Source organism: Falco naumanni, chromosome 8 (assembly GCF_017639655.2).
Source record: "Falco naumanni isolate bFalNau1 chromosome 8, bFalNau1.pat, whole genome shotgun sequence".
In the NCBI taxonomy this organism is placed as follows: domain Eukaryota; kingdom Metazoa; phylum Chordata; class Aves; order Falconiformes; family Falconidae; genus Falco; species Falco naumanni.
Genome location: NC_054061.1, coordinates 56,667,321 through 56,681,672, shown reverse-complemented (window position 1 = coordinate 56,681,672; position 14,352 = coordinate 56,667,321). Strand labels below are relative to the sequence as shown.

Below are 14,352 nucleotides of genomic sequence, written 5' to 3'. Positions count from 1 at the left end.
AGGCCACTAATCAATGCCAAGTTTTGCTTTGCCCAGTCCGTAATACACACAGAACAAGTAGGATCAGTAAAAAGAAAACAAATTTCCACTCCTGTCTTTTAAACGTGCCAGTAGATTAATAAAACCATGCAACATCAGAGTTGTGAAGAAGTTGCCTTTTGAAAGAGACAGAGAAGGATGAGATCTTTCTGCAGATCTTCTAAGGTAAAGGCTACTCATGCAACTGTGCAAAACAGATTCATTATCAATTGCTGCACAGAACATGTACAACTTCAGGGAAAATCTCAGAAACAAGAAGGAAAAGATCATCTATTTTGGGGATATGACTACATTATGGTCAACGATTCTAGCATATGGTGAGTAACACTACTCTGTCGAGTTTACTTTCCCAGATAAACCACATCTTGTTTGAATATCTGGTTGCTGATACAGTGAGTCACTTGCCTGCACAAAGTACCAGCTCAAATGCTTTAAAAGGACTGACTGGGAATTGCCGAGTACAGTATGTGTATTTGTTTAGGAACAACATGCTTTAAATAAACTGCTGACTCACCTTGTCACGCAAATGATGCTCTGCAGCCTCAATATTCAAAGGATCATCAAAATTCAAAAGATCCTGGAAAATAAATAGAGAACGTTACAGGGTTCCCACTCACTGCATCATACAAGGCATCTAAAGCCCTAATGAACAAGATAATGAAACAAAGTAAACAAGACCAGCAAGCATAGTGGCATTTTCTCACTACCTTGATAGGTATTCCCTGCCAAAGGTAAATGCAAATGAGTTTGATGACTGCAAACCAAATCGCAAGGCAATTGAAGTATGACAGCAGCAAGGTATTCAGCCCCATCTGGCAGCACACCATGCACAGCCCCATGACACTTCCTTCTGGCAATGATCCATTTCTATTTGAAAATCAGGACAGTTTTAAATCAAACTTTGAAGGAACATTCAAAGTTTCAAGAGGCATAATTCCTGTTGATTTTTGTTCAAGGGTAAAGTAAACCCCTAAAACCCCCTGCAAACAGGGTGATGATAAAGCAGGAAAAGCTTCCTTAATATCATCTCTATATCAAAGCAATTTCATGCCCTCTGTGAAGAAACTATATAACCTGGAGCTGGACAGACAGGAAAGTTTTAGTACAATGGGAAAAACAGGGCCCAGAGGAAAGGGAGTGTGAAGACCCCAAGAGCTAAGGGCACACAGGGGCAGGGAGCAGAAATAGTCTAAATAAATCTCAGGTCTACCAGTTTAATCTCAAATATTAACTTCAGAAGGAGACAGGGTCCAGGGTTAAAAACAGTGGAGACCAAGATGCTGATAGAATGGGAATAATCATTAAAAAATAACAGTGAATCACAACCCTTCTGCCTTGCAGCCCAGATCATTTTCCCCAGTTTAAGGTTAGTCTGCAACAGCAGTGAAATGCCACTGTTTCACAAGCGTGAAAGGCTTGTGTCACACACTGACTCGTTTTCAAGCAGCAAACCTTCCATTTCACTCAAACCAGGACACCAATACACCTCATTTTCACTCACTTTCTTCAAGAAAGCACAAAAGAATCTGCAAGGCTAGCACAATCCAATATCATCAGCTCTTCAAAGCCTAATTATTTTTAAGAAGCTGGGTGTGACGGAAATCCAAGAGGCAAGCTAGGGAGCACAGCTCTTACCCGCCATGGCAAATCCCCGTGGTCTCTGAGCCATGACCATCACTCTCTGCAGCTGTTTGCCTAACGGATTATTTTTGTGTGCAGTTCTGCCTCTAAAGACACTCCTTTGTACCTCCAGTGGATTTCGCTTTCTTCCAGTTACTTAGCATGCAGTGGGAGACTAACTGTGAAATGCAATTACTTTTTGTTGAAAAGGCAAATGCTCTCCAATCTTCTAAATCAATTTACCAAAGTTGTAGTTGAAACAAACAAGCCTTTGGATGCCAGGAAAGCTTAGGAGCTTTAGCCAGTCACTGGCTTGATCTATGCTAGAGGTTTTAGAAATGCACCATGATCTCGGTGATAGTGCTGGGAGCACAATCACTGCTCTGCCGCCTCCTCCTCCTGCAGGTAGTGGTGGAAGAAATTCCTCTCTCTGGAAACAAGTTAGGGCTAGTGAAGCCCACAGTGATGCTCCTCATCCAGAGTTTTTTCACAGCCTCCTCCCCACACCCTGGGGTGGCTGGGGTAGCTGTTTCCAAAGTCTACAAATATGGCAACCAAGTTAGTACCTTTCTTTGCTTTCTCCTGACCTTCCTACGCAGTAGCAATGGCTGTGGAAGGGAATCACAATCCTCGACTCCATAGAAAAGGGCAACTTTTGTACAGTTTCTTTCCACCTGTAGGGCAAAAGCAGCTGTTGCATCTTGCCTGCCTTTTGCAGCTTCCTGCCCTCTCCGTTTTCAAGTTGCTCCTGCAATTATGAGGCACAGGTTTCTTGCTCCCATCAATCTAAGGGAAAGGGGCAAAATGGGATCCCTGAACAAAACCACACTATTTCTGCGACAAGTCGGGATTTATGCAAATTCTATGGGTTGCTACCGAGGCCCCTGAACAGGAGTATAAGTGTTCAAAACAGGAATGAGACTGCAGGAGAGAAATCTTTTAAAGAACACCTTTTTTAAAGAACAACACAATTCCTTCTCAGAGCAATATGAATTTCTATTTCCTGAAAACTGGTGGAAGGAATTTCATACTGCGTGGAAGATCAAGTTACTTATTACCAAAATATCCCATAATAGATTTGTAACCAAAAGTAAACAATGTACAAAAAAGCTGGCATTTCAGACAGTCTGTATGAATCTTAGTTATACAAACAAAGGCACAAACTGATTTCGTATTTGCACAACACCCACTGAAGCCAAAGGAAATAATGACCTTAAGTTTAAGAGGCAACAGATGAGGTTCACGTTAAGTGATGCTGAAACCAAACCAGGCAGCAAAAAAGAAAGTGGATATGCAAAAATATTCATTTACTTACAGTGAATAAAGAGTTTAATCCCCAGACAACATCCTACAAAGGAAAACCAGAATCAGTTAGGCATACATTTCAGGTGTTTTTAACAGGTTCACATACTTTATTTTTTCTATTAACCCATGCGATTACTGGAAAACAAATCTAGATTAAGGGTGATATTTTACTTACTTAAATCAAAATATTTAAAGAGCTTTCCCATTACATGAATACTCGACACTTAGAAGTCACCAAAAAACAAATGTTGCATATTCAATTACAAGTTCAGATTTTTGTACTGATAGGAGCCTTATTCCTGTTGCTCCTCTGCTTAAGAGGAATACCTTAGTATATGCCACCAACTGAAAACTGTACTGCTTAGTTCAAAGTGTGCATATAAAACTTAATTCAGCAGTTCATTCTTAAACTTAAAAAAATAAAATGGTGTCAGACAAGTATTTGAAACTGTGTCAAAATATCAGAAAAAAAATAAATTTAGTATGAGTATGGAAAAATACCATTCTTCTATGAGCATATGTCTCAATTTTACTGCCTTTAAGTATCTATTTAAAGACAGCTGAGTAGAGAGGGTTTGCAATTCCTGCAGACAGAAAGATTCAAGGGAATCTGCCTCCAAATGGTGTCATCAAACACAGCTTATTTTGGTGTTCTACTAGCACTGACCTCAGAGTTCACGTCGTCCATTTACAACCTTCAAAGACTAAGAAAATGAACGAGATCCAAATATCACAGAAATAAGTCTAGAAGGATCACCCACCACCAACTCTGGGGCTATGTTGAGGAAAGATTATTTTCTTCAGCAGCAACCTAACTAAGCTACCCTACTGCAAAATCGCACTGAAGCCTGGGCCCTGGAGTTCACACCTACCAGACAAAGATCAACATCGCACCTCCTACCCTTACAGCCTCCTAGCGTTTGACTGCCTACCCATGAAAACCACGCTGCCTGATATCTACTAGTGGGACAAACGCTGCACATTAATTGTTTTATGTCTAAAATGTACCTTTTACAATAAAGATAAAGCCTCAAAGTAAAAACTTCCTATCCACAGCAAAGAACTTCAATAAACAAACATGTTTCTGCTCGATTCCTGTTCTGGGCCCTCTGCTAAGAGTGGTGGACCACAGAAATCAATATTCCTTAAGAACACTATTCAATTATGTCCCAATTGAAAAAGATACAATGTCAGCATTATCTGGACAACAACCTCTCACGATCCAATTCTCTTCTGCTCTGGCTCAAATAACCTACTCAGTTTATCCGCCTTTAATAACATTAATCTGCCCAGCAAAGTTGATATTGTCAGACAGCGTTTTCAGTTTCAGCACCTCCTCCTAACTGTGCTTCTGAAACCATCAGGTGTGGCAAAACCAGCAACTTTTCCAAATGCACTCACCACCTTCAATGGCAGTACAGCCAGACAAACAGCAAAAAAGGATATACTCAAGACACCTAAGAATTACAGTTATCTGTACATTTTAAGACTACAGTGCAGAGCAGTCATCCTCACTCCCAAATGACTATACTATCCGTTCCTTGGCACGTATGAGAAAATGGACTATTTCAAGTAATGGATGAAAGTCATCGTTTTACCCTTTAAGTACTCTGCTTGTTCAACTACTGTCACAGAAACTGGGCATAGCAGAGGTTAGCAAAGCATGGTATTAAGGAAATCTGTACTAAGCAATCCTTGGGATAAACTATTTGTACAGTGCAGTGGTGTTAAAGAAAAAATAAGACAAAGTTGCTGATTAAAGGAGGATTTCAGTGGTGTGAAGAACCTGGAGAGTAGAAACAGGCATTAAGTTCTCAGCTTTCAGTTCACGCTCCCACATTCAGGCACGGCAGGGTGCACAGCACAGCACAGGCTGCCATGGTGTCACCACCCTCGGAGTCTGCTCTGCTACGTACACTGCCCCTGGCACGGATGCAGCCCAAAGACTGCCTGATGCAGGGTGTGTAACCACAGATGGCTGAGAGTATCTCTCCAGCCACTCTGCCCCAGCAGAAGCTCTGACGCCTGAAGGTCAGAAGCCCCTTCCCACTGCTGCCCTCAAAGGCTGTACTGTCCTTCAGGGAAGCAAAGTGAGTGTCTTGGGGGTGTTGAGAATTTCTTGCATTCAATTTTAACCCACTGTGTGTTTCCCACAACCTTGGATAATGGGACCTTACTAAAGCACAGCAATTTGCTTTCTTCCACTCAAAGAAGCAGGAATAAATTAACTTTATAAGGGTCACCTTCAATCTACACCATGTGACAGCAGACTAGCTGGATAATGTGATGCAGAATTACAATACCTAGAGTTAAAAAAATCCTGAAGAGGTATAAGGAGCTCACACTAGGACACTGGGGTCTGTCCATTTCTAAATCCTGCCTGAATACCAAAACCGTGTTCACAGGGTTGCAAACTGTTCACAGCTGTTCCAACCACTTAACCAGCATGGCTAAAAAGAAACAAACAAAAGAGCAACTCAATCACATGGATGTTGAAATCCTGAAGAGCTCACCTTCTCTTTACATCTAACAGAGCTGAAGCCCCCAGTCTCCCAGAGCCTCCCCACCAGGACACTTGCAGATTGTCTTTCCAGACAAAACAGCTGCTGCTGAGCCATACCTTACACAAGTAAATGTTGCAACTCTAAACAGAAATGTAAATTATACTAACTATTTTCCCATTCTGTAAACACCTGCTTTTGAAATTTACCTGAATTGCTCCCAAATTCTCATTTGCTGATGGGACACTTGACTCATTCAGGCTGGCTTTGCACAGAGTTCCATAAAAAAATACCCACACAAAAAAACCCCAGCAAAAACCTCTGTAAGGCTGTGAGTTTTCAGAGCGCTGTATATTTTCACAGCCATTCCAGACATCAAAAAGTATAAAGGGATTATTATTACTGAATAACTTATGTGTGAAATTCTTAATATTGTTTCTGATGTTTCCATCCATTCAAGCTTTACGATTTGCAGGATTCATTTTATATCCTTGCATAGCTCCATGAAAAATAATGCTAAATTACTACCAAAAGGCAACACTTTTTCTAATGAGTTTGAGGCTAGCCTGGATTTAAATCTAGAATATTGAAACAGAGAAGTGGGAAGGAACAGATGAGGAAGAGCGAAGCAAGTATTTCATGTCTGAAAAACTTGACACTGTTGCACTGCAAAAATAATCACTTTGTATTATGGCTGCTTGCTGTGTGCCAATAAACACTTGCCTGAATGCTTGCTTCACATTTCCCTGACGAACCAAACGGACTTGCAAGCCATCAAAAGATCCTGTCACATTTAATAGTTTAAAAAATACTGTTTTCTTTTAATGTAATAAAGCAGCATCCTTGGCTTCAAACATTTACTGAACTTCTGGCTTAAATACTCTGAAAACAGGAAGCTAACCCTACATACAAGACTTTTAAAGTTATCTTCATGCATAGGAGCAGGGCAGATGTCGCCTTAAAATGTTAATAATGCACACCTTTATGCTGCTCCACTTCAATGACAAAATCTACTTGCAAAAGGGGAACCAGACACAGGGATCTGCCTGTTCACATGGTGAACACCTGACAAGGCTGTTTCTTTTACAATGCTGCTTTTTCTCTACTGTCTTCTACACACTTAACATCAAAGTTACAGAGTACAAACACACCCATTACTTAGGGGTAACCCCAGAGCAAAACTAAGGACCTCTTACATTTTTTGTAACGAAGGACCATGGTCTGCTCAGGATGGACATTGCAGAAAAGGCTGCAGAATTCCCCAAACCACTTTATCTGATTTCTGCTCCAGATGTGCCCAGGCAGGCCTTCTCCCTGTCCCCTGGTCTCCTGGAGGCTTTGCATCAGCACAGACATCACCCACAAGGTTAGGCACCTTTGCGAGCCAGCTGCAGGTCCCAGGTATACAAGTGTTTTTAATTCACAACTACTATGTTAGTTCAGAGGATTCAAGTATGAGGCTTGTTCAAGTATGAGCCATTCCCAAGTAGAGCAGCATCTGCTTAAATCCACAGTGGGTAAGTGGAAGAGGGTATAATGAAGGAAACACACTCTGCTCTGTGGCACTGTCACCATTGTGAGCTCAAGCATGGGGAAGTTAACACAAGCAAGTCAGAAGATCAACAGACTTAATAAATCACCCCTTTTCATTCTTCAGTATTTTTGTGCTGCATTTGAGTGAGAATTTACATTAAAACCCTGCCTACTGATTTATTTATGGTATGACAAATGAGGGGAAAAAAATATCTACCACTGCAGCAACATTTAAAGTTCGAGAGCAATGAATCCAAATCCTAAATACTGCTTTTGAAATAGCCTCTCCTGAGGCTAGAGAGTCTCAAAGCATTGCATTTGTAGGGTGTCCTAATTCAGTTAGTCACCAAATCTCCCCAAGTGGCAGCCCTCACAACCACTTCACAAAAGCGATGCCATTGAAAACATCTCACAGAGAAGTGTTTAGCTATGCTTGCTGATGTCTGGAAATACAACCACACAACACTTCTTTTGAAGAGAGAGTAAACATGCAAACTGTAAATTAACATTCTCCTTTAACAGGCAAAGTATATTTAATACATTAATTTAAGCAGAGAATGAGCCAGACAAAAGCAGCTAATGAACTTCCAATCAAAGACATTTCTTTAGAGATCCAAAAAGCGTTTCTCATCTAATAGTCTGATTAAACTAAAGCTCATTGCTAAACCATTTTTCATATACACTTTAACCCATTCAGATCAATGAAAGAAGCAGCAGGCATTTATACAAGCAGATACCTAAAGGAATTATTTTTTTTTTCTACTGAAACAGAAACCCCAGTAAAATAAACACCCAGCTTTGTACATCGCAGTTTGGAAAAGGGCTTGAAATTACACCAGAAAACTCAGCAAGCTGAAGGTCAGGTCACTGCATGGCTATCTCTTGAAGCAGCTCTCTGCTGTCTTGTCTGCCTACACACCAGCTCAGAATGCTTTTCTACTTCCATCCACCTTCTTCTGCCATCTCTCACAAATAAGCCCAGTTTCTTTCTCTCTTCATTGCAGCCTCACATTCCCCAGGCTCTGCTGGACTTCTTTCTGCCTCAACATGCCTCCACAAACATCTCTGATTTCCCCTAATGCAGTAAACCAGCTGTCTGCAACCACTACACTGTAACTGACTGCACAAAACTTACCACTGGTCCAAAGGGTTAAAATAGAAGTTTGTTTTCATGCCAGAAATGGTGGGCACTTCTTAGCTTACAAAAAACCTGCTTCCCTCCTACCCAGTCTTCTCCCAAATAAGATATTCTCTTTCACATTTCCTCTCTAATCCTGTATATAAAACTGCTATAGTATCTTGCAAAATTGCTGTAGCAAGTAAAGCACCATTTCCACCTAGAATAAGGTGAAGAGAACTTCAGCTTTCTTTAATCACCCACAAAGGCCATCTCAATTCTCATGTGCCTGTAATCCCAGCTTATGCTTCCCACCCAAACACAACAACTGTATCTTACTTAGAGGGCTTTGGGTAATTTAAATGGCATGAACTGCTCCAGTTAGCAAACACAAAAAAAGGAGGAAGGCTGGAAAACGATTTCTTCTGTGCTCAAATATACTAGAGGAAAAAACTCAGGAACAATTATAGCCTGTTCCTCTCCCAGACCAAGACAGTTGTGAATTGCCAAGTATGCAGGAGCACTCATCTAAAATCCCTTGCTTTTGTTACTGACTCCTTGACATATGTCCTTAAGGTTATTTCAGAGCAAGCAGATAATCTTTTATAAATTGTTCCCTGGGGAATTCTGTGATAGCTTCTTAATGAACTACACTACAGTGATCACGAACACCAAAGTGATCACCCTCCAGAGAACAGACTACTCAATTGATTAAGGTTGTCACAAATTACATATTCAGAAAGCAACAATTCAGGGAAAACAAGCATGGTTTAATTAAACTTACTAATATACTGCACTGTTCTACTGAATCACTCTTTAAAAATGTGCTAGTAATAACAGCTACTGTATTTAAAACAAAGATTTAGCTTTTCCAGAAGCCACTAAAGAGAGGGGGAAAAAAAAATTTTGCAACTCTTACGAGGCAGAGATTATTACAAGACATTGATTTGTGTAAGTAGTTTCATCAGCCTGGGCATGCACAGAAGGGAAAAAAAATAAATCACTTCTACAAAACTGATAAAGCCGATTTATAAAATGAAAATACCACACAATATATCCCTGCAGAAAATTTTCCTGACCTTATTTTCAGAAAAACAGAATAATGTCAGATCTACATAGAAGATTGTATTCAGTGGCTTATAACTTCTCTTTACCATATACTGGGTCTGAAGATTTTTTTGTCTGCTGCTTATTCAATTTTTAGAGGTGGAGAAGAAAGGCAAAGAAATGAAAGCAGTAAGAACAGACATAAGTGTTTTAGAAAAAAAAGTATTGAAGAAATATAAAACTTCTGCACTGTGCTTTTCTTTAGATGACTTCCTTTACAGAGGGAGACTTGAACCATTGAAAGGTACCTTGTGATAAAGCCATACTTCTTGCAACTGCAGGATTACTTACCTAAATTGTGATCAGCAAAGACAGACAGAAACACTGTCGACTGTGACAGCTAAATCTCCCTTGCAATTTGGTTTTTGCTAAACACACCCAGGCCCTCCCCAGTCCCTGGTGCTGAACAGAGCAGTGATGGATGGCCCAGCCCTCACAAGAACTGCCCCAGGGCCAGGTGCTTGCACAGCAAGCAGGGCACCGCTGAGAAAATCCATGTTTGGTTCAGAGCGGCAGTGCCACCTTGAAAAAGGATCTCCACCTGTCCCCACTGTCAGTGGGGTCAGAGCAGTTGTGGTGTGTATGAAGTAAACTTCTGGGTAAAGTCAGGCCAAACTCCTGCTGCAGATGCATATCACACGGGCTCCAGCACCAGGCAGGGATGTAGAGATCCGGAGCAACAACAGGGACACCATGCTCCAAACCATACCGAAAGGAAGGCCTTGAATCACTAGGAACTCCTAACACCCCTAAGTACTTCGTATATTACCAAAAAAAAAAAAAAAAACCCACACAAAAACGACAAAAGGTGCATGTCTTTTCACATTTGCTGACAAACACCAGCTCTAAAATGGTTGTGACTCTTATCCTTCCTCATCTACCCATTTACTGGATCAAAACTTCTCTTCTGTACCTGCCTCTCCCTTCTGCCACTCCCTAGTCTCTTGCTAAAATACAATTTCTTCTGTATTAATATCCTAGTGTTTACTGTATCCCTTGTGGTGTCTTCTGCAATGCTGATATCCCTGCCAGTATCCCAGAAAACACGAGGCAGCATGCAGTTTAGGCACTGAGAAAGGGACAGTGTAAATCTGAATTGCGAGAGGGTCCAAAGCTTTTTGAGCACCAGGACCCAGTGTCAGTAACAGGCAGTGGGTGATCTCACGACTGCCAAGAAAAATCAGAGGACAGTCACGGTACATTAAAGAGGAAGCCTCTGCTCTCAAGCCTCAGGACAAGTGCAGTTTGGGTAGGGTGATGTGAGCCATCTCATTAGAGAAGATCTGAAACAGTCTTAGTTGGAAGCACATGATAAAGCTTCTTGCTCATTAGTTATCCATGCCCTAAGATCACTCCACAGAAGAATCTGGAGAAAAAGAATACCTTAAGCATATTCCTCCTATTCTGCAGAATACCCCTTCAAGGACACATCCAGGGATACCCAATAGCCTGCTCTTCATCCCAGCTAGCATGAGCAACCCCCTTACACTTCTCCTACATCTGATTTCAAAAGCATCCCACTTTTCTGTATGCATCTCTAGGGTGGCCAGGGAGTAAGGCTTTCAGCAGAAACAGGTTAGAAGTATTACATACATACATACGTGTATTATATTTAAAAGAGAGAAAATGGTCTTTCAGCAGCAGCACTGTAGGTTCTACTCCTGCTGTGCTGGCAAGAACATAGCATAGCTATGAAGGAATCCACCTTTATTTGTGATATAAAGCAGTATGCAGCAGATCAGTGCCCATACCTTCAGGGACATGCAATGGCCAAGAGGCTTGCTTTTCTCTCCTTCACAGATTCTTTTGATCAAGACCCACAGCACTCACCTCACACTTTCAGCAAATAAAGAATGTCTTCAGGGAATAAAGGATAAGACTAAACATTTGCACTGGCCTGTTTCTGTTAAGCTACAGGTACAGGTCCCTGTGGTGGTGGCCTTTACCTAAAGCTATTTGCTTGCAAGTTTATGTTTTGTTTTGTTACTCACTTTGTTGAGCCGGGGAGAGAATAAAGATACTGGCAGCAGGAGACATTGTGCTATGTGGTCCTAGAAGCCGCCTTGAGATCAACACACAGAGCGGGACCTCTAGTTAAAATGCGCTCTCTCTGCATGTGAGAAAGGCAGCTTTGCAAATCACAGAATGGTTAGGGTTCTGGAGATCATCTAGCCTGACCCTCCTGCTAAAGCAGGTTCACCTACAGATGTTCCCTGTCTCTTGAACTGCAAAGCCCAGAACTGGACAGAGCACTCCAGATACAGCCTCACTAGGGCAGAATAGAAGGGGAGATCACCTCCCTCAATGTGCTGGCCATGCTCCTCCTCATGTACCCCAGGGTGCCATGGGCCTTCCTGGCCCCCCGGGCACTGCACCATGTGCTGGGCACCAGCACCCCCAGGTCCTTCTCCGCAGAGCTGCCCCCCAGCAGATCAAGCCCTCGTCTGTGCTGGTGCCTGGGGTTGTTCCTCCCCAGGTGCAGGACCTTACAGTTGCCTTGGTTGAACTTTATTAGGTTCCTCTCCACACAACTCTCCAGCCTGTCCACATCTCGCTGAACAGCACTGCAGCCTTCTGGTGTATCGGCCACTCCTCCCAGTTTTGTATCACCAGCAAACTTGCTGAGGGTACCCTCTGTCCCTTCATCCAGGTCACTGATGCAGAAGTTGAACAGGACTGGACCCAGTACTGACACCTCAGGAACACCACTGGCTACAGGTCTCCAGCTAGACTGCACCACTGATCACAACCCTCTGGTGAATCCATGCTGACTACTCCTGATAAGCTTCTTTTGAAGAAGATTATCATGAAGAGGATGAGCTGGGTGTGATCCCAGGAGTACTGAAAGGTGAGCAGGTACAGACCTCCTTTCAACAGTGTTTCAGCTGGAAAGTCACCAATAAAACCTACAGCCAGCCAAGCACAGCCCAGCTGAGGAGATGAGGACTCCCAAGAAAGTTATTATTCATGTCTTGCTCCTGAGAGAAAAGAAAGCCCTCATGTCTGGCTGTCAGCTCATTCAGGGTGTCCTTCTGGAAAAGCTGCTGTGGACCAGAAACAAGTTCACCTTCCCACTGTGCTGAACAGTGCTCTGGGTGGGGAGCAGGTTTGGGTGACAGGGGCCACCATGCCTCTTGGACACAGCACAAGAAGGAATAAGGTGGTAGAAAGTCTTCAGCAGGAAATAGTGCAGGGCACAAACACATTGCCAACTTCTGTATGGTACCAGAGAAGACAGGTGAAGACACACCACCTGAAAAAACAGGCATTTGTCTGCTCAGTGCAGTATTTGAAACCTGCATGCAGTGAGCAGTTGCAACCCCACACAGGGCAATCTGTTTCTTCCCAGTGCTCAGAGGCTCTATACTGGTCTGTACCAGGAGGCAGCATACACCTTGACAGAGCCCATCTTCCCCCTTACAATCAACACAATTTCTTGCGTGCTCAGTTTTGTAGCCTTGGTGATCATGACCAAGATGATCTCAGGAGACAGATGTGAAACTCGTAAGATCAAGAGTCTCCTTGCTAATCTATAGTTGACATCCCAGTAACTTCTCATGCACTGTAAGAGCTGACATCTGTGCTCTTTGCCACTGCCATGAAGCCTTTAGCTTTCTTCTTGTCACGATTCTCTCCTTAGTTTACCAGTATGGGGGACAAACACATTCCACCCAGGAAGTCAGCTTTTACAAGCACATGCTTTGTATTGTATGTAGAAATGTCAAAGAGCCATTCAAATATTGGACTTTAATAAATAGCAGAACAATGTTTCCATAATGCTGGCTGAGAAAAATAGTATCAGCAGCAAGAATTTATGAGAATGACACAGAACATACAGGTTTACTTTCTTCCCTTCATCCTGAAGACAGATACAGTTATTTTCTATTTAAAATACCCCTCTACACTAATAACATTTAATTTTGACAGCAGACCACCTATTTTCATTAAGATGGCGGATGAAAGTTTTATGCTTATACCAAAGCTTTGAAAACTACTCAAGTTTATGCTTAAACACTGAGGTTAAAGTAACCAGAAAAATTAAGTCAAGACAGTCTGATTTATTTCTCAGAGATGACAGTTTGATATTTGCATGATTTAAAATACAGTAATTTTACAGCCCTAAGACCACCGCAGAATCAGTGCAAACAGGGCATACTTTCTCATTCAGTATTAAATAATAATTAAATAAGCAAGCTTCTTAATGATAAACTCAAAAATGCAATAGTTTATTGCAAACAAGTCTTAATTCCTTTTAGATTAGATAACATAGTATCTGAAGTCACAGGAAAGGAATTCCTGAAAAAATATTGTCCTATAGGTGGGTATAAAAAGCTGTCAGCGTATCTATAGTTTTAAAACTATCTTGATGTTTCCTATTCCTGTTCTTGTCTCTCCTGACAGCACTAACACAAAAGTGACAAAACACAGCTCTTTAAAATATCTCAAAGAAGTGAAATGCATATGCATCTTACCAGTAAACATGAAAATAAAAAATAGTTCTCCAGTTAACTGAGACCAACTGTAGTTCTACCAGAACAGTTACAAAAAAACAAGACCAAATATTCCCTGTGAACATTCAGCATACATTTCTAAAAGACTGGTTTTAAAATTACTATACTCAACCCTTCACAGTCAGTCAGCAGAGTTGCACAAGTGTGCTCTGATTATTTTTATGGTTCATAAATCAGTCACTGACCAATTTCCAGCTGTAGTTTGTTAGACATAATTGCAGAAGGAACAGCTTGACTTTTAGAACCAATTAGGCAATCACAATACACAGATCCACTTCCTTTATTTTTTAAAATCAATCACCCAAGATAATTCTAAAGCAAAGTGAAAACAAGCATTTTCGAGAAACCTGATGAATACTAGGGAGGCCTATCTTACCTAGGCTGATGATACTCATGGCAAATAAGGTCCAAGGAAGTGCATTTTGAGGACTAACAGGAGCTACTGAAGCACTTTTGAGTTTGAAATTGGAATTATTGTGGGGGAAGCAGTAAGGTATCAGAGCAACAGCAACAGGGTTATTTCATACCAGGTATTTAAAAGCTGGTATCTCCAGTGACATAAAAAAATTGAGAACAGAGTGGAATTGAAACAGTCTATTTGCTTTCTGCCTGGACAACT

The 14,352-nt window shown here is 41.6% G+C and overlaps 1 protein-coding gene across 9 annotated transcripts in view; it reads right to left on the bottom strand.

Moving 5' to 3' along the window:
• UBE2F (ubiquitin conjugating enzyme E2 F (putative)) overlaps positions 1-14,352 on the bottom strand; it is a 91,259-nt gene that overhangs the window by 28,556 nt on the left and 48,351 nt on the right. For 7 of the 9 annotated variants that reach the window (XR_005829255.1, XM_040603090.1, XM_040603089.1 and 4 more), the window contains 2 exons: positions 2,975-3,007; positions 554-616 (listed from right to left, as the gene is read on the bottom strand). Coding sequence is in view for 8 of the 9 variants with exons in the window: in XM_040603090.1 (XP_040459024.1) it covers positions 554-616; positions 2,975-3,007 (96 nt within the window). In the remaining variant the exon portion in view is untranslated. The remainder of the gene's footprint in view (positions 1-553; positions 617-2,974; positions 3,008-14,352) is intronic. The other 2 variants (XM_040603096.1, XM_040603095.1) reach the window with 1 other exon arrangement.